This window comes from Rhinoraja longicauda, chromosome 1, assembly GCF_053455715.1.
Source record: "Rhinoraja longicauda isolate Sanriku21f chromosome 1, sRhiLon1.1, whole genome shotgun sequence".
In the NCBI taxonomy this organism is placed as follows: domain Eukaryota; kingdom Metazoa; phylum Chordata; class Chondrichthyes; order Rajiformes; family Arhynchobatidae; genus Rhinoraja; species Rhinoraja longicauda.
Genome location: NC_135953.1, coordinates 143021002 through 143041991, shown reverse-complemented (window position 1 = coordinate 143041991; position 20990 = coordinate 143021002). Strand labels below are relative to the sequence as shown.

General features: G+C 52.0%; 1 protein-coding gene across 1 annotated transcript in view; it reads right to left on the bottom strand.

The window, feature by feature from the left end:
* The window catches only part of LOC144598006 (complexin-1), a 30634-nt gene extending 21403 nt beyond the window's left edge, over positions 1 to 9231 (bottom strand). Inside the window, exon 1 of the mRNA XM_078407878.1 lies at positions 9111 to 9231. Coding sequence (XP_078264004.1) covers positions 9111 to 9141 — 31 coding nt within the window. The 5' untranslated portion in view covers positions 9142 to 9231. The remainder of the gene's footprint in view (positions 1 to 9110) is intronic.
* Between the last annotated feature and the right edge of the window lie 11759 nt (positions 9232 to 20990).

Here is a 20990-nt window from a genome sequence, read left to right as displayed (position 1 = left end):
TGTGTGCGGTTCTGGTCACTGGTTCTGCTCTGGAGGGAAGATGTGGTTGTGTTGGAGAGAGTGCCCACATTGGACAGGCTGGGCTTGTGTCCCCCGTAGAGGAGGCTGATAGAGGTTTATAACCTTAAGAGAGACATAAATAGGTAGGTCGTCAAAATCTTTTTACAACAGTTGGTCTCAAAAACAAAAAGGCAAAGGTTTAGGTTTAAAGAGGAAGGAGTTTGAAAGGGGGTCCTTATGGATTGGTTTTCACATAAAAATTGTTGATACTCGGCTAGGGGTCCCAACTTTCTCACTCCCAAATACAGGACAAGGTGACGTCACCGCCCCGTGCCCCACGTGACCTCATCCAGCCAGCGGCCACATGCTCCCGTTCCACCAACGGTGGCTGCCCGGGCCGGGAGGCGAGTTGTTACGCAACCTCCGTTAGGCGAACACACTCAGCCCTGCTCCCCGAACACACTCCGTTAGCCTACACTGTCCGGGCCTACAGTGGACCCCGAACCTACAGTTTCCAGGCCTACAGCGAACCCCTGGGCCTAATACGGGACAAAGGCGGTCCCGCACGGGACAAACCAATTTAGCTGAAAATACGGATGTCCCGGCTAATACAGGACAGTTGGCAACCCTATACTTGGCTGCCAGAGGTGGTGGTGGAATCTGGTACAATCCCAACGTTAAAGAGACGCCTACAATTGGCAAGCCACGGATAGATACAGTGCTGATGTGGGTAAACATGATGAGTGGAATTGGCAAGAAGGTTAGCATGGATATGATGGGCCAAAGGGCCTGTTTGTGTGCAGGATGATTCTATCATTCTTGATTGGGTCATGCAGCTGAGAGCTGGTCCTGAACGATTATGATAAAATTCACACACATATTCCACTAATATTGTGCCTTCCTTTTGGAGTTTGAAGGATATATTTTGAGCACATTGAGCTAATCTGAAGATTTCTTGACAGGGAAAGAGCAGATGGTTGGAGTTGAAGTGTGATTAGCATGGCCTGTTCTCCTGTGTTATATCACAACCTGCTTTAGGAATAGAACGCAGTTTAACAATTGTCAGCACTGTTGCCTGAGGTGCTGCATCAATTAAAAATGAAACCCAGTCCTGCGCAGCAAGATGGAAGAAATCGGTGTTACTTGGAAATGATAAGGGCTCCAGTTTCCTGAATGTTTTGTACCAGCCATTGCCAGGAAGAGACACATTATTGATCCACAATATCTGCAGGGGCTGCTCCTCAAGTTTTGGTTGCATTTTAGTCCCACGATCCCGGTGTTTGGGCACAGGGCAGGGAGTGGGGAGGGCCGATCGGGAGGGTGGGATCTCCGGTCTGCTCCTGGGCCTGGCCAAGATGGCCATTCACGGGGCCTGACCAAGATGGCCATTCGCGGGTCCAGACAGCGGGCGGTCGATGGTCACACCAGAGTTGCTGCCTGCCCCTCTTCCGGGCCTATGTCCGTGCTCGCGTGTACCACGCAGTGTCCACGGGGACTAGGCTTGCCAACTTTCCCACTCCCAAATAAGGGACAAAAGGTGACGTCACTGCCCCGTGCCCCACGTGACCTCACCCAACCAGCGGCCACATGCTACCGCTCCACAAATGGCGGCCGCCCGGGCCGGGAGGCGGGTTGCCATGCAACCTCCGCCAGGCGGCCTCTCGGCCTACAGTGTCCGGGCCTACAGTGTCCGGGCCTACAGTGTCCGGGCCTACGCTGTCCGGGCCTACACTGTCCGGGCCTACACTGTCCAGGAGTGCATTGTAGATAAAGATGCCACTATTGTATTATAATGATTGCCTGATGTAATGTGACTATTAAACGTTTTTGTACTTTCTGGTACACTGTAATAGGCAATTGTTGAATAAAGTCCTTGGAAGGGAAACAAAACGTTATTGATCCGCATGTGTGGGCCTTAATGCAGGCAAACCACCTGATCAGTGACTGCACCAGAAAATAGTAAATTACACATAACCCGGGAACATTGTGTGAAAGAGATTAGTCCTGCGGTTTCTGTCTTCATTGTGAAGTGCAGGTAGTAGTCCTGTCAGGTGCCTGTCCACACAGTGGAGAGAGCTGTTCCACCGTCACCTTGTGCCGAGAAGCAGTGAATCTGTGTCAGCTCAAGCAGTGAGAAGCAGACTCACGATGCACAGCACAGCTACCTCCTGATATTTGGCCACCCGGTACAGAGGGGGGAGGATCGGGAGGGAAGGGGGGGGTCACCCTGTTGGTCTGTTCCTGGGCCTGGCCAAGATGGCCATTCGCGGGTCCAGGCAGCGGGTAGTCGAGGGCCGTACAGGGGCCGGCTGCCTACCCCTCTTCCGGGCCTACGTCCGTGCCCGCTAGTCCCTGGAGAGGGAACACGTACACGCGGTGTCCACGGGAACGCTGGTCACCGCGGGAGGTCGAGTGTAATATTCATAAGGTTGGCGATATTTTAATTTGAAAACAGTTTGTTTGTAAACTGCTGATATAGGCAGCCTTTGATCGTGTTACTACTTTGTATGTTTGCTTTTGTTTTCTGAATAAAAGTATTTGTATGTTAAAAAATAAACAGCTACACCCACAGCCCCCTACACCAGTGCCCACCCACAGCCCCCTACAACAGTACCCACTTACAATGCCCCCACCCACAGCCCCCTACACCAGTGCCCACCCACAGCCCCCTACACCAGTGCCCACTTACAATGCCCCCACCCACAGCCCCCTACACCAGTGCCCACCCACAGCTACACCCACAGCCCCCTACACCAGTGCCCACCCACAGCCCCCTACACCAGTCCCCACTCACAGCCCCCTACACCAGTGCCCACTCACAATGCCCCCACTCACAGCCCCCTACACCAGTCCCCACTCACAGCCCCCTACACCAGTGCCCACCCACAGCCCCCTACACCAGTCCCCACTCACAGCCCCCTACACCAGTGCCCACCCACAGCCCCCTACACCAGTTCCCACCCACAGCCCCCTACACCAGTGCCCACCCACAGCCCCCTACACCAGTCCCCACTCACAGCCCCCTACACCAGTGCCCACTCACAATGCCCCCACTCACAGCCCCCTACACCAGTCCCCACTCACAACCCCCTACACCAGTGCCCACCCACAGCCCCCTACACCAGTCCCCACTCACAGCCCCCTACACCAGTGCCCACCCACAGCCCCCTACACCAGTGCCCACCCACAGCCCCCTACACCAGTCCCCACTCACAGCCCCCTACACCAGTGCCCACTCACAATGCCCCCACCCACAGCCCCCTACACCAGTCCCCACTCACAGCCCCCTACACCAGTGCCCACCCACAGCCCCCTACACCAGTGCCCACCCACAGCCCCCTACACCAGTGCCCACCCACAGCCCCCTACACCAGTGCCCACCCACAGCCCCCTACACCAGTCCCCACTCACAGCCCCCTACACCAGTGACCACTCACGATGCCCCCACCCACAGCCCCCTACACCAGTGCCCACTCACAATTAGGGTTGCCAATTGCCCCGTATTAGCCGGGACATCCTATATTTTGGGCTAAATTGGTTTGTCCCGTACGGGACCGCCCTTGTCCCGTATTAGGCCCGGGGGATGCTGTAGGCCCGGACGCTGTAGGCCCGGACAGTGTAGGCCCGGGCGCTGTAGGCCCGGACAGTGTAGTTCCAGACAGTGTAGGTCCAGACAGTATCGGTCTGGACAGTGTAGGCCCGGACACTGTAGGCTCAGACGCTGTAGTCCCAGACAGTGTAGGTTCAGAGGCCCGGGCGCCGCCTAACGGAGGTTGGGTAGCAACCCGCCTCCCAGCCCAGGCGGCCAACATTAGTGGAGCGGGAGCACGTGGCTGCTGGCTGGGTGAGGTCACGTGGGGCGCGGGGTGGTGACGTCACCTTGTCCCGTATTTGGGAGTGAGATAGTTGGCATCCCTAGCTCCAGGAACTTGTACAATTCCAACAACTTGTTCAGCTGTAACAATTAATATCTATATTTACTCCTGCTCTTTCACATCAAATGTATGAACAAATGTGGATGAAGCTCTCCTGAATAATGTCGTGCACACAGCCACCTTGCCCTCACTCCCACTCCTCTGCAGTTTGTTCTGTGGGGAATTCAGTCACCTGTGCTTCCACTGTGCACATTGTGCACTGGCATTTTGTGCCTGATTTGCAAACTGCATATTCTCCATATACCCAGCGGCAGAAATCTCCCAATGCAGTCTGGCCTGTCTGCATGGGCATCGCGCGCCAGATGCTTCATGTTGTGGACAGAGTTTCCAGCTTGTTACCCCACTGCATCTAGACTTCGTTTTTCAGCCATTAACTCATCCACCTCATCACACCTACAAAGGAGAGCCAGCTGACGTCTGTCACATAAATTAAACGTTAAACTATTATTGTCCCTTCTCTGGTTTCACAGATTCCTCTGCCTCCACCTCACATGTAAAAGACATTTAGACAGGGCTGTAACAAAGCTGGCACTCAGTACAAATACTCAGTATAATTGATATTTTAAATTATTCGTTTTACTTTGAATTATACTGGTGGGTTTGTTTCGTTTAGTTTAGTTTAGAGATACAGTGTGGAAACAGGCCCTTCGGCCCAATGGGTCCGCAACGACCACCGATCCCCGCACATTTACACCATCCTACACAAACAAGGGACGATTTTTACATTTACCAAGCCAATTAACCTACAAACCTGTTCGTCTTTGGCGTGTGGGAGGAAACCGAAGATCTCGGAGAAAACCCGAACGTACGGGGAGAACGTACAAACTCCGTACAGACAGCACCCGTAGTCGGGATGGAACCCGGGTCTCCGGCGCTGCATTCGCTGTAAGGCGGCAACTCTACCGCTGCGCCACCGTGCACATTATTGTGCATATTATTCCTGTATTAATTGATTACATTTATTTTTGGTTAAAAAAAATACCAGCCGGCTGACTGATCCTTGTCTGTAAGTACAGGTGCTCTACCGCTGCACCACCTAGTCTGATGCTACCTGTTTGTAAGGACAGGTGCCGGCAGCTGATTCAGCTGTGCCTCATTACTGGAGCTGTTTGAAATGATTAGCTCGAACTGCCTTGGTTATTATGAGGTGATGCAGCATTGTCCTCACAAGTACAATCAGCAGAATCCTGGGTGTCGGTCGGGGTGCCGACTGCGATCAGTGTCTCCTGCACGCCATCTGATTTATGGTGAGAGGCGGTAGGTGAGATCACCGTGTACCCACTGCCCTGCCGTGCTGCCGTTTCCTCCTGGTGAATTGTTTAGTTTAGAGATACAGTGCGGAAACAGGCCCCTTCGGCCCACCGGGTCCACGCCGGCCAGCATATTAGCACTATCCTACACACACTAGGGACAGATTTACAATTTACAGAAAGCCATTAATTCAAGATTCAAGATTTAAGATAACCTACAAACCCGCACGTCTTTGGAGTGTGGGAGGAAACCGGAGCACCCGGAGAAAACCCACGGGGAGTACGCACAAACTCTCGTACAGACAGCACCCGCAATCATGATGGAACCCGGGTCTCCAGAGCTGTGAGGCATCAACTCTACCGCTGCACCACCTAGTCTGATGCAAGCACCGTTCCTGGAATTAACCCGTGGCACCTCCCTCAGTCAGCATTTCCAAATGCGTCATGTCCCGCTGGCTCAGGAGAAGTAAGGCCAGCGGGATTAGTCCAGCACAAGGGAGCACCTTCCTACCTCCACCAACTCTCCATGACTCTGTGACCAACACCAACTCCCCATGACCATGACCTCCACCAACTCTCCATGACTCTACGACCTCCACCAACTCTCCATGACTCCATGACCATGACCTCCACCAACTCTCCATGACCATGACCTCCACCAACTCTCCATGACCATGACCTCCACCAACTCTCCGTGACTCTACGACCTCCACCAACTCTCCGTGACTCTATGACGAACACCAACTCTCCATGACCATGACCTCCACCAACTGTCCATGACCATGACCTCCACCAACACTCCATGACCATGACCTCCACCAACTCTCCGTGACTCTATGACCTCCTCTGGCAGTTCTTCCTGCACAACCCAACATCCTATTCACATCTCCTTTAAATTCCTCCCCTCACACCTTAAACCTGTGCACTCCACTCTTAGATTCCCCATCCGGGGACCAACTATCCTGTCTAAGCCCCTTATCATTTTGTACACCTCTACAGTGTAGACCCAAAATGGATGGAACAAAACAACTTCCAATGATTGATCCAACACTGGATAATTGGAATGTGTAGGAAGGAACTGCAGATGTTGGTTTAAACCAAAGATGGACACAGAGTGCTGGAGTAACTCAACGGGTCAGGCAGCATCTCTGGAGAGAAGGAATGGGTGACATTTCGGGTCGAGACCCTCTACAGATTGAAAAGTCTCAAACTGAAATGTCACCCATTCCTTCTCTCCAGGGATGCTGCCTGACCCACTGAGTTACTCCAGCATTTTGGATAACATCAGGGTAAAGATCAGTGAGATAGGGGAGTGAAAAGGTAGACAATCGAAGGTAGACACAAAATGCTAGCTGGATACAGAAGCAGAGAGAGGTGGTTGCACTGAGAGCATTGTGTTCAGCTTTGGTCAATCCACTGTAGGAAAGATACCATTAAGCTTGAAAGAGTGCAGGGAAGATTTACAAGGATGTTGCCAGGACTCGAGGGTCTGCGCTATAGGGAGTGGTTGGGCAGGCTAGGACTTTATTCCTTGGAGCGCAGGAGGATGGGGGATGATCTCATAGAGGTGCGTTAGATCATGAGGGGAATAGATAGGGTGAATGCACAGTCTTTTACCCAGAGTTGGGGCATCAAGAACAAGAAAACATAAGTTTAAGGTGAAAGGGGGGAAAGATTTAGCAGGAACCTGAGGAGCAACCTTTTTGCGGTGGGCTAAATGATCGAGCTGCCAGAGGAGGCAGGTACTGGAACAACATTTAAATGACATTTGGCCAGGTACATGGATAGTAATGGGTTTAGAGGGATATGTGTCAGGCACTAGTTTAGATGGGGCATCCTGGTCGGCATGAATGAGTTGGGCCGAAGGGCCTGTTTCTGTGCTGTGTGACTTGAGTGAATCTTCCCATGTAAAGGATAGCTGTAACCTGCAGAAGGCAGCCACAAGGGGGTGATGTTGAGTACAAGCGGTAGTCGATGTTGAGTGTAATGTGAACATCTGTACAGAGGCAGATGTGTAATGTGAACATCTGTACAGGGGCAGATGTGTATTGTGAACATCTGTACAGGGGCAGATGTTGAGTGTAATCTCCAGCACATTCACAGGAGGTTTGAGTTGGTGATAGACACAAAATGATGGAGTAATTCAGCGGCTCAGGCAGTATCTCTGGAGAACATGGACACAGAGTGCTGGAGTAACTCAGCGGGTCAGGCAGCATCTCTGGAGAGACGGAATGGGTGACGTTTCAGGTCGAGTCCCTTCTTCAGACTGATCTGTTTCAGTTGGTGTTGTGCTTGCCTGCACAGGAGGCAGTATACATGGGTGAGTGTTTGGACACTGGGTGTGTTCTGTGTACAGCAGGGCCACACACAAGGAAATGCTGACCACTGCAATGCACCATTTTTTATTGTAAACCTTTTCTAGAGACGTTGATCAAATTGCTTGGGTTAATTTTGTTCTAGCCGAATGGTGGAAAAGACTGAATGATAGAAACATAGAAACATAGGAAATAGGTGCAAGAGGAGGCCATTCGGCCCTTCGGCATTGTGATCATGGCTGGTCATCCACAATCAGTAACCCGTGCCTACCTTCTCCCCATATCCCTTGATTCCGCTAGCCCCTAAAACTCTCTTTTAAATTCATCCAGTCAATTGGCCTCCACTGCCTTCTGTGGCAGAGAATTCCACAGATTCACAACTCTCTGGGTGAAAAAGGTTTTTCTCACCTCAGTTTTAAATGGCGCCCCAAGTGACCTCACCCAGCCAGTGGCCACGTGCTCCCACTCCACCAATGGCGGCCGCCCGGGCCGGGAGGCAGGTTGCTATGCAACGTCCGTTAGGCGGCGCCCGGGCCCCCGGGCCAAGAGTATCCGGACCTACAGTGTCCGGGCCTACAGTGTCCGGGCCTACAGTGTCCGGGCCTACAGTGTCCAGGCCTACAGTGTCCGGGCCTACAGTGTCCGGGCCTACAGTGTCCGGGCCTACAGTGTCCGGGCCTACAGTGTCCAGACCTACAGTGTCCGGGCCAACAGTGTCCGGGCCTACAGTGTCCGGGCCTACAGTGTACTCCGAGCCTAATATGGACAAGGGCGGTCCTGTATGGGATAAACTAATTTAGCCCAAAATATGGGATGTCCCGGTTAATACGGGACAGTTGGCAACCCTACTCTGGGTGTCACCCTGCACCCCACTGACGGCGTCACCGTTCCCACAGTGTCCGTCTCCATTGCCTGTCCCCGTTGTCACCATTCCCACCGTGTCTGTCTCCATTGCCTGTCCCCGCCGTCACTGTTTGTACCGTGTCCGTCTCCATTGCCTGTCCCCGTTGTCACCATTCCCACTGTGTCCGTCTCCATTGCCTGTCCCCCCGTCACTGTTTGTACCGTGTCCGTCTCCATTGCCTGTCCCCGTTGTCACCATTCCCACCGTGTCCGTCTCCATTGCCTGTCCCCGCCGTCACTGTTTGCACCATGTCCGTCTCCATTGCCTGTCCCCGATGTCACCATTCCCACCGTGTGTCTGTCCCCGGTGTCTGTGTCCCGGTGTCACTGTTCCCACCATGTCCGTCTCCATTGCCTGTCCCCGCTGTCACTGTTTGTACCGTGTCCGTCTCCATTGCCTGTCCCCATTGTCACTGTTCCCACTCTGTCCATCTCCATTGCCTGTCCCCGGTGTCACCATTCCCACTGTGTCTGTCCCCGGTGTCTGTGTCCCGGTGTCACTGTTCCCGCCGTGTCCGTCTCCATTGCCTGTCCCCGCTGTCACTGTTTGTACCGTGTCCGGCTCCATTGCCTGTCCCCATTGTCACCGATCCCACTCTGACCGTCTCCATTGCCTGTCCCCGGTGTCACCATTCCCACTGTGTCTGTCCCCTGTGTCTGTGTCCCGGTGTCACTGTTCCCACCGTGCCTGCCTGCTGCTCACTCACCTCCCAGAGCCTGCTTCATAACAAAGTCCATGGTTTCTCCTGGTGATTTTTTCTGCCTTCGATTGAGGTTGTCACATGAATGTTACACAGAAATGGGTCTTCAAAGGGGCAGAAAACCTGCAGAAAGGCACAATAAAACGATTCACATGAGCTCCTGGCAATCTGTTTTCAATCAGTCTGAAGAAAGGCCCAGAACCGAAACATCACCTATCCATTCTATCCAAAGATGCTGCCTGACCCGCTGAGTTACTCCAGCACTCTGTGTCCATGTTCTCCAGAGATGTTGCCTGAGCCGCTGAGTTACTCCAGCACTCTGTGTCCATGTTCTCCACAGATGCTGCCTGATCCGCTGAGTTACTCCAGCACTCTGTGTCCATGTTCTCCAGAGATGCTACCTGAGCCGCTGAGTTACTCCAGCACTCTGTGTCCATGTTCTCCAGAGATGCTGCCTGTCCCGCTAAGTTACTCCAGCGTTTTGTGTCTATCTTCGGTATGAACCAGCATCTGCAGTTCTTTGTTTCTACTGTAAATCATTTTTGAAATATATTTGAACTAAAATGCAAGAACATCGAGCTGTGAAATCTTCAGTGACATTGCAACTGGAAACATAACCTGACCTAATTTGTCAAAGTTGGAGGTGTGTGGGTGAAACTGAGCCCCAGGCTGAGGTTGAGACCGCACTGTGGATGAAGTAGGCAGTGACCACATCACCAGACTGGAACACAGCCACAAAACAAACAGAGGCCACACAGTTGCAGTGATGAGCATTTTGTTTAGTTTAGAGATACAGCGCGGAAACAGGTCCTTCGGCCCACCGGGTCCGCGCCGACCAGCGATCCCCGCACATTAAAACTATCCTATACCCACTAGGGACAATTTTTACATTTACCAAGCCAATTAACCTACAAACCTGCACGTCTTTGGAGTGTGGGTGGAAACTGAAGATCTCAGAGAAACCCACGCAGGTTCACAGGGAGAACGTACAAACTCCGTACAGACAGCACCCGTAGTCAGGATGGAACCCGGGTCTCCGGCGCTGCATTCGCTGTAAGGCAGCAACTCTATCGCTGCACCACCGTTTGTCGGCACTGGGTTCGCTGGAGTTTAGAGGGATGAGGAGGCATCTCATTGAAACATACAGAATAGTGAGCGGCCTGGATAGAGTGGATGTGGAGAGGATGTTTCCACTAGTGGGAGAGTCTAGGACCAGAGGGCACAACCTCAGAATTAAAGGTCGTTCCTTTAGGACGGAGATGAGGAGGAATTTCTTTAGTCAGAGGGTGGTGAATCTGTGGAATTCATTGCCACAGAAGGCTGTGGAGGCCGTCAGTGGATATTTATAAGGTAGAGATAGATAGATTATTAGTATGGGTGAAACATACAAACATAAGGGCGGCACGGTAGCGCAGCGGTAGAGTTGCTGCTTTACAGCGAATGCAGCGCCGGAGACTCAGGTTTGATCCTGACTACGGGTGCTGCACTGTAAGGATTTGTACGTTCTCCCCGTGACCTGCGTGGGTTTTCTCCGAGATCTTCGGTTTCCTCCCACACTCCAAAGACGTACAGGTATGTAGGTTAATTGGCTGGGTAAATGTAAAAATTGTCCCTAGTGGGTGTAGGATAGTGTAAATGTACGGGGATCGCTGGGCGGCACGGACTTGGAGGGCCGAAAAGGCCGCACTGGTGGGTAAGGCAAAGCAGCGCCTTTGCCACCTTAGACAACTGAGGAAATTCAGAGTGTCCCTGAGGATCCTTCATTGCTTCTACTCTGGGGCTGTAGAGAGCATCCTGTCTGGCAACATTACAGTCTGGTTTGGGAACAGCTCTGCCCAGGACAGGATGGCCCTGCAGAGAGTAGTGCGTTCGGCAGAACGCACCATGGGAACTACACTCGTCCCCCTGCAGGACCTATACATCAGGAGGTGCAGATCCAGAGCAAGCAAGATCATGAGGGACCCCTGCCACCCCAGTAACGGACTGTTCCAGATGCTACGGTCAGGCAAACGCCTCCGCTGTCACGCTGTGAAAACGGAGAGGATGAGACGGAGCTTCTTCCCACAGGCCATCAGGACTGTCAACTTTGATAACCCCAGAGACTAAATTTTTGTCGACACTTTTTGTGCTATGTTTAGTAACTTATTAACTTTATTTATATGCTGTAACTGTAATTCTTTTTGTGCACAACCCGCAGGCATTGCCACTTTCATTTCACTGCACATCGAGTATGTGTATGTGACAAATAAATTTGACTTGACTTGACTTGATATGATATGATGATATGATAGAAAATAGGTGCAGGAGGAGGCCATTTGGTCCTTCAAGCCAGCACTTCATTGTGATCATGGCTGATCATCCACAAACAGTAACCCGTTCCTGCCTTTTCCCCATATCCCTTAATTCTGCAAGCTCCAAGAGCTCTATTTAACTCTCTCTTGAAAGCATTCAGTGAATTGGCCTCCACTGCCTACTGAGGCAGAGAATTCCACAAATTCACAACTCTCTGGGTGAAAAAGTTTTTCCTCATCTCAGTTCTAAATGGCCTATCCCTTATTCTTAAACTGTGGCCCCTGGTTCTGGATTCCCCCAACATTGGGAACATGTTTCCTGCATCTAGCCTGTCCAATCCCTTAAGAATTTTATATGTTTCTATAAGATCCCCTCTCATCCTTCTAAACTCCATTCTTTCATCATATGACAGTCCCGTCATCCCGGTGATTAACTTCGTGAACCTACGCTGCACTGCCTCAATAGCAAGAATGTCCTTTCTCAAATTAGGAGACCAAAACTGCTCACAATATTCCAGATGTGGTCTCACCTGGGCCCTGTACAACTGCAGAAGAACCTCTTTACTTCTATACTCAAATCCTCTCGTTGTGAAGGCTAACATGCCATTAGCTTTCTTCACTGCCTGCTGTACCTGCATGTTTACTTTCAGTGATCGATGTACAAGGACACCCAGGTCACGTTGCACCTCCCCTTTTTCCTAATCTGACACCATTCAGATAATAATCTGCCTTCTTGTTCTTTCTACCAAAGTGGATAACCTGACATTTATCCACATTATACTGCAACTGCCACGCATCTGCCCACTCACACAAACTGCCACGCATCTGCCCACTCACACAAACTGTCCAAGTCACCCTGCAACCTCATAGCATCCTCATTGCAGCTCACACTACCACCCAGCTTTGTGTCATCTGCAAATTTGCTAATTGTCATCTGGGTGTCAGGGGTTATGGGGAGAAGGCAGGAGAATGGGGTTAGGAGGGAGGGATAGATAAGCCACGATTAAACGGCGTAGACGATGGGCTGAATGGCCTAATTCTGCTTCTATCACGTATGACCTTCTGACGTAACCATTGTCCTGTCTGCTTGTTCCCCAGCTGGGCTGTGGGACTGAGGAGGCTCTGGCCCTGGATGGCACCATGGGCCTGAGGTCAGTGGTCGCCAGGGAACCATTCAGCGTGGTCTCACACCTTGGTCTCCAGTGCAATTCAGCTCAACCTGAGAGAGTGTCTGAAGAAGGGTCCTATCCCAAAACGTCACCTGTCCGTGCTCTCCAGAGATGCCACCTGACCCTATTATAGACTGACATCTATTACAAACCCACTGACTCCCACAACTATCTCGACTACACATCTTCCCACCCTGCTTCCTGCAAAATTCTATCCCTACTCCCAATTCTTGAGGTGAGGTGTTCCAAACCAGGACATCCGAGATGTCTTCATACTTTAGGGAATGGGGGTTCCCCTCTTCCATCATAGATGAGGCCCTCACTCGTGTCTCCTTGATACCCCACAGCTCCACCCTTGCTCCCCCTCCACTCAGTCGCAACAGAGACAGAGTCCCCCTAGTCCTCACCTTCCACCCCATCAGCCATTGCGTACAGCACATAATCCTCCAACACTTCTGCCACCTCCAACGGGATCCCACCACTAGCCACATCTTCCCATCTCCACCCCTTTCCGCTTTCCACAGAGACCGTTCCCTCCGCAACTCCGTGGTCAACTCATTCCTTCCCACCCAAACCACCCCCTCCCCAGGTACCTTCCCCTGCAACCGCAGAGGATGCCACATCTGTCCCTATACCTCCCCCCCTCGACTCTGTCCAGGGACAGTCCTTTCAGGTTGGGCTGAGGTTCACTTGCACCTCCTCCAACCTCATCTACTGTATCCGTTGTTCAAGATGTGGACCAATCGGCGACTACATCGGCGAGACCAAACGCAGACTGGGCGATCGTTTTGCGGAACACCTTCGCTCAGCCCGCCTGAACCAACCTGATCTCCCTGTTGCTGGACACTAATTCCCATTCCCATTCCCACACTGACCTTTCTGTCCTCGGTCTCCTCCATTGTCAGAGTGAGGCTAAATGCAAATTGGAGGAACAGCATCTGATATTTTGCTTGGGCAGCTTACAGCCCAGTGGTATGAACGTTGATTTCTCTCACTTCAAGTAATCCCTCTCTCTCTATCTCTCCACCAGCCAAGTCGTACCAGCTTGAAAGTGGTCTTGTTGAGTCTCATTGTCTGTAACCTGTTTTCACCTAGCCCACAGCTAACAGTGGCCTGTTCCCTTTATCATCCTTACTTTTTTGCACTTCTTTCATTCATTTGTTCCATATCTCTCTACATCTCTCGTCTCCCTCCCCCCTGAATCTCAGTCTGAAGAAGGGTCTCGACCCAACACATCACCCATTCCTGTTCTCCAGAGATGCTGCCTGACCTGCTAAGTTACTCCAGCTTTCTGTCTATCAGCAGACTACAGGAGGCTATTCCGCCCATCGAGTCTATGCTGGCTCACAAGGCATTCCAGTCCCCCATTAATTTTTCCTATGACCCATTCTTTCCCCTGACTCTCAGTCTGAAGAAGGGTCTTGACCCGAAAAGTCACCTATTTCTTCTCTCCAGAGACGCTGCCTGACCCGCTGAGTTACTCCAGCATTTTGTGTCGATCTTCGGTTTACATAGAAACATGGAAACATGGGAAATAGGTGCAGGAGGAGGCCATTTGGCCCTTTGAGCCAGCACTGCCATTCATTGTGATCATGGCTGATCATCCACAATCAGTAACTCATGCCTGCCTTCTCCCCATATCCCTTGATTCCACTAGCCCCTAAAGCTCTAACTCTCTTTTAAATTCATCCAGTGAATTGGCCTCCACTGTCCTCAGTGGCAGAGAATTCCACTAATTCACAACTCTCTGGGTGAAACAGTTTTTTCTCACCTCAGTTTTAAACAGTTTAGACCAGCATCTGCAGTTCCCTCCGACACACTCTAAGACTGCTCCTCTATTAACTCCATAGCCCTGAACACAGATTGATTTTTGAGAAGCATCTGTATGAGAAGTCTTGCTCTTCCTGCAGAGTTGTTTCAGATTGCAGGTTGACCTGTGACAGTGTGCTCTGCCCTTGTTTATATCCACTGGCACGGAATCCTTGTTCATCTCCAGCATTGTCCACGGGCAGTAGAGCCCAATGTAGAGTCTGACAAACACCATCAATACCGGCCCAGCCGATGGATAGCAGGGGTCTCCATGGCCAGGCATGGCCGGGCAGCCTCACGCCTCATCTACCATGGTGGCGGCATGGTGGCGCAGTGGTAGGGAGTTGCTGCCTTACAGCGAATGCAGCGCCGGAGACCCGGGTTCCATCCCGACTACGGGTGCTGCCTGTACGGAGTTTGTACGTTCTCCCAGTGACCTGCGTGGGTTTTCTCGAGATCTTCAGTTTCCTCCCACACTCCAAAGACGTGCAGGTTTGTAGGTTAATTGGCTTGGTAAATGTAAAAATTGTCACTAGTGTGTGTAGGATAGTGTTAATGTGCGGGGATCGCTGGTCGGCGCGGACCCGGTGGGCCGAAGGGCCTGTTTCCGCGCTGTACCTCTAAACTAAACAAACTAAAGTGAGGTAAACTAAACTACCACCCACTGACTGACCCCGATCCCCTCTATTCTCCCACCCAGTCACCATCTCCCGGGACCCCTGGCTGCCCACACCGTTTATCCATCTCAGCCTTGAACACAAGTAACTGCACACTGCCGGGCAGGAGCAGGAGCAGTACACCCTGGATGATGATGTTGCCCCTCGTCTCAGTGCGGCCCCTCACTGTGGAGAAGGCAGCCACCATCGTCACGGCCCACACCTGGGGCAATGCCCCACCACTGCCTCCCTGCCAACCCCACAGAGCTGTCTGTCCCAATGAATCACTGCATCCGCTGTTCCAGGTGTCAACTTCTCTACATTGGCGAGACCAAGCGCAGGCTCGGCAATCGTTTCGCTGAACACCTCCGCTCAGTCAGTCTGAAGAAGGGTCTCGACCCGAAACGTCACCCATTCCTTCTCTCCAGAGATGCTCCCTGACCTGCTGAGTTACTCCAGCATTTTGTGTATACCTTCGATTTGTACCAGCATCTGCAGTTATTTTCCTACACAACCTTCACTCAGTCCGTCTTCACCAACCTGATCTCCCGGTGGCTCAGCACTTCAACTCCCCCTCCCATTCTCAATCTGACCTTTCTGTCCTGGGCCTCCTCCATTGTCAGAGTGAGGCCCAGCACAAATTGCAGGAACAGCACCTCATATTTCGCTTGGGTAGTTTACACCCCAGTGGTATAAACATTGACTTCTCTAACTTCAGATAGCCCTTGCTTTCCCTCTCTATCCCCTCCCCCTTCCCAGATCTCCCATCAGTCTTACTGTCTCCAACTACATTCTATCTTTGTCCCGCCCCCTCCCCTGACTTCAGTCTGAAGAAGGGTCTCCACACGAAACGTCACCCATTCCTTCTCTCCTGAGATGCTGCCTGACCTGCTGAGTTACTCCAGCATTCTGTGTCTACCAATGAATCACTAATCATCGCCATCTCTCCTCATAGACATCCCCCTCACTCCTAAACTAGTTGCACCCACACCAGCACAGGTGTGCTCTAACCCACCAAGTCCACGCCGACCAGCAATCGCCATTCACACCAGTTCCATGTTATCCCACTTTCTCATCCACTCACTACACACATGGGGCAATTTACAGAGGCCGATTAACCTACAAACATGTCTATCTTTGGAGTGTGGGAGGAAACCGGAGCACCCGGAGAAAACCCACGCGGTCACAGGGAGAAAGTACAAACTCCCCTCCCTGGGGAAGGGCTAGGCACAGGAAGAGGGGGGAAGGGCCAGGGAGACGGGGGAGTGGCAGCACAGGGAGGGGGGAGGGGGCATGGCGAGGGGGGAAGGGGCTGGGAGAGGGAGAGGGGCGAAGGGCCAGGGAGAGTGATGGGGTGAGATTGGGCTGGGCTTGTGTTCACAATGTTCCAAATGCGGCCTGACCAGCGCCTTACAGAGCCACAGCACAGAGGGGGGGAGGGAGGGAATGTGGAGACTAGTGTTGCCAACTTCCTCACTCCTAAATAAGGGACAAAAGGTGACGTCACCGCCCCTCGCCCCACATGACCTCACCCAGCCAGCGGTCACGTGCTCCCACTCTAGCAATGGCGGCTGCCCGGGCCAAGAGGCGGGTTGCTATGCAACCTCCGTGAGGCCGTGCCCGAACCTCTGGGCCTACAGCGGCCCCTGAGCCTACAGTGTCCGGGCCTACAGCGTTCGGGCCTACAGCGTCCGGGCCTACAGTGTCCAGGCCTACAGTGTCCGGGCCTACAGTGTCCGGGCCTACAGTGTCCGGGCCTACAGCGTTTGGGCCTACAGCGTCCAAGCCTACAGCGTCCAGGCCTACACTGTCCGGGCCTAGAGTGTCCGGGCCTACAGTGTCCGGGCCTACATTGTCCGGGCCTACAGTGCCCCCTGGACCTAATAGGGGGCAAGGGCAGTCCCGTGCGGGATAAACCAATTTAGCCCTATATACGGGAAGTCCGGGCTAATACGGGACAGTTGCCAACCATAGTGGAGACTGAGAGAGACTGAGTGACTCCAGAGATAGTGGTACAGGCTGAGAGATGGTGGGGAGCGTTGATAGTCGGAGGTGGCCTGGGTGTGAAGAGGTGTTGAGGGAGGTGTGTGAATGAGAGAAGGAGTCAGAGAGATAGAGAGAGCAAGCACAGCTGGAACAGTCGAGCGACAGGAGAAAGCTGACTTCATTATCCAGTGCATTGAGCCATGTTCACTGGCGTGTGGGCAGGCTTAGAGCTGGAAGCTGCTGCTGCTGCTGCTTCAGGTATGGCCACTCTGCCAGATGGATTTTATCTGCCACACACCTTCAGGGTTGGCCTTAGGTCCACAGTACTCGGCCCTATCTGTGCACAACATTCTAACAGATACCTCTGCTGCTGGGACTTTCATTCAGTTGCAGTGTTAATACTTTCACTCAACATCTGAGGCTTGAATCTCAGCCACTGCGAGACAGGGCTGAAGTGCAGTCGTTAATTACAGCGAGGGTTTAGGTGACAGTCGATTAAACTCTCTTCAGGAACATCCTACCACAACTACTATCTATCTCTTTGGAGACCCTCGGACTATCCTTGATCGGACCTTGCTGGCTTCACCTTGCACTAAACGTTATTCCCATATTATGTATCTATACTAAGGTAGACACCAAATGCTGGAGTAACTCAGCGGGTCAGGCAGCATCTCCAGAGAGAAGGAATGGGTGATGTTTCGGGCGAGACCTGGATCTATACTCTGTAAATGGCTTGATTGTAATCATGTATTGTCTTTCATGCAACAAAAGCTTTTCGATACAATGCGATACGATACGATAGAAACTTATTTATCCCAGGAGGGAAATTAATCTGCCAACAGTCATAAAACACAAGATACGTGAAACATGAAACTAAAGAGGCGAGTGGAAAGGATTGGGGATGTGTAAAGATTGGGGGGGGGAGGGGGAGTCAGTCTCAGTCTACCCCACGACAGAAGGGGGAGGAGTTGTACCGTTTGATAGCCACAGGGAAGAAAGATCTCCTTTGGTGTTCTGTGCTGCATCTTGGTGGGACCAGTCTGTTGCTGAAGGTGCTCCTCAGGTTGACCAGTGTGTCATGGAGGGGGTGAGCTGTATTGTCCAGGATACTCCTCAGTTTGAGGAGCATCCTCCCCTCCAAGACCCACCTCCCATGAATCCAACTCCACTCCCAGGATGGAGCCAGCCTTCCTGATGAGCTTGTTGATCCTGTTGGCATCTACGACCTTCACCACTGGCTACCACCGACTGGTAGAACATCTGCAGCATCTCACTGCAGACGTTGAAGGAGTGGACCTTCTCAAACAGTACAGCCGGCTCTGTCCCTTCTTGTACAGGGCCTCAGCGTTCCTGGACCAGTCGAGTTTACTGTCCAGGTACATGCCAAGGTATTTGTACTCCCTTGTAAACTGCACATCCACACCATTGATGGAGACTGGGGACAGGGGTGGACTTCCTCTCCTGAAGTCCACCACTAACTCCTTAGTCTTGTTGGTGTTGAGCTGCAGGTGATTCAGCCCACACCACTCAACAATGTCATTGACTACACCTCTGTAATTAGCTTCCCTCCCCTCACTGAGGCAGCCCACAATTGCAGAGTCATCTGGAAACCTCTGCAGATGGCAGGAGACGGAGTTGTATCTGAAGGTAGGGAGAGTGAACAGGTAGTGAGAGAGGATCTGAAGTGAACAGGTAGGGAGAGAGGATCGTCCCCTGTGGGCCCCTGTGTGGCTCACCACCATGTCCGAGACACAGTTCTGTAGCCTGACATACTATGGTCATCCAGTCAGGTAGTTGGAGATCCAGGACACCAATGGAGCATCCACCCACATCTTCCTCAGTTGCTCCCTGGCAGTGCACGCCAGGTGGTGTTAACAGCACTGGTGAAGTCAAAAACATGACTCTCACATTGCTTCCCGGCCTATCCGGGTGAGCAGAGGAACGGTGGAGCAGGTGGGTGATGGTGTCCTCAACACCCATCTGTGTTTGGTCAGTGAACTGCAGGGGTCCAGGTTAACCTGCAGGTGAGTGGGCACCAGCCTCTCCAGGGACTTCATCATGTGTGGTTAGCGCCACTGGTCTGTAGTCATTGGAGGAGACACTGTACCTTGGTACACCTGACAACAAATTAAACTGAACTGAGCTGAACAGATTCACTCCGTCTACACCTCACGCTGCCTCGGCAAGGCCAGCAGCATCATCAAGGACCAGTCTCACCCCGGCCACTCCCTCTTCTCCCCTCTCCCAAAGGGCAAGAGGTACAGAAGTGTGGAAACGCACACCTCCAGATTCAGGGACAGTTTCATCCCAGCTGTTATCAGGCAACTGAACCGTCCTATCACCAACTAGAGAGTGGTCCTGACCTCCCATCTACCTCATTGGAGACCCTTGGACTAAGCTTAATCAGACTTTCCGGGACTTTACCTTGCTCTAAACGTTATTCCTTTTATCCTGAATCTGTACTCTGTGGACGGCTTGATTGTAATCATGTTTAGTCTATGCGCTGACTGCTTAGCACGGAACAAAAAAGCTTTTCTCTGTACCTCAGCACACGTGACAATAAACTGCTTGAATGCAGAGATGCAATGAATGATTGGTGACAGAGCAGTGTGAGATTCTCACTGACGTCATGTGACGTTCACCCTACCCCTGACTTGCCAGCTCAGGGGAAGGTGACAATGAGGCATACAATCAGCAAAATTCATCACCTCGTCCGCACAGCCTTTCCAGAGGTGTTGTCGTGTACTTTCACAAGTAACTCTACCTCATTTAGCTATTCCGTTATTTATATATTACTGAAACATCTTGTGTGGGGGTTTGTGTGTTTGTGCTTATATTTGTTCTGGAAATACAACCAAAACGGTACACGATAGCGCAACAATTTTAGGCCCACCATACTCACCATTCCCCCCACGGTCTCAATAAATCAAGTTTTGGTACTTTTTAAAAACAATTAACTTAGCAAACTTTTATAAATGTGCCCTCACCCCCCCGTCCCGGCATGCCCCGTGCCTGACCTTCCTACCATGGTGCAGCGTGGCGGCAGAGGGTCCAACAAGATGGCCGTCGCCGCCACTCGCTGTCGAGCTGCAGGAGAGGTTTTGGGTCCACGGCTCGCTCTGGCAGCAGCGCTGGCCGCACCGGGCCGAGGGGAGTGGCTCCCTCTCCCTTTCCCTGTCTCCCCTCGCTCGTCCACGGCCCCAGGGCACACTCCTAGCCCGCCAATGGGTCCACGGATCTTCAGTTGGGGAGGGTTCCCAGGCCCGCAGGAGAGGTTTGCACCCAACGAGGGTTGCTGTGCCCGCAGGAGAGGTTTGCACCCAGCTGGTCCACGCCCGGCTAGTGCATTTTAATATTCCTCCACTGTTTGCATTGTGCACCACCATTTTGCAGCATTGTGCTGTTGGACACTCACCAGTGTATTTATTGCTGCATTTGTCAATACTACAGGAAGACTATTTAATCTGTTAGCTTTATGTGAACAAGGAATTTCACCGCACCCTGTTGTTTTTGACAATAAACTAATCTGAATCTGAATCTAGTTTTTCCACTTCCCATTTCCTTATCAATGGTCTTCCCTCGTTGAAATCTAACATTCTGGCTGCTCTGTTTGGCAAATCTATTAAACCGTTTGCTCAAATCTATTAATCTTAATCTATTAATCTCAAATCTATTCATCTATGAACCTGCGCCATGGGCTGGCCAGGTAGTCTCTGGCTGGTATGGGACTGGCCAGGTAGTCTATAATCCTGGTCTAGGATTGGCCAGGTAGTCTATGGCTGATCTAGGATTGGCCAGGTAGTCTATGGCTGGTCTGGGACAGGCCAGGTAGTCTATGGCTGGTCTGGGACTGGCCAGGTAGTCTTATGGCTGGTCTGGGACTGGCCAGGTAGTCTAAGGGTGGTCTGGGACAGGCCAGGTAGTCTATGGCTGGTCTGGGACTGGCCAGATAGTCTATGGTCCTGATCACGGACT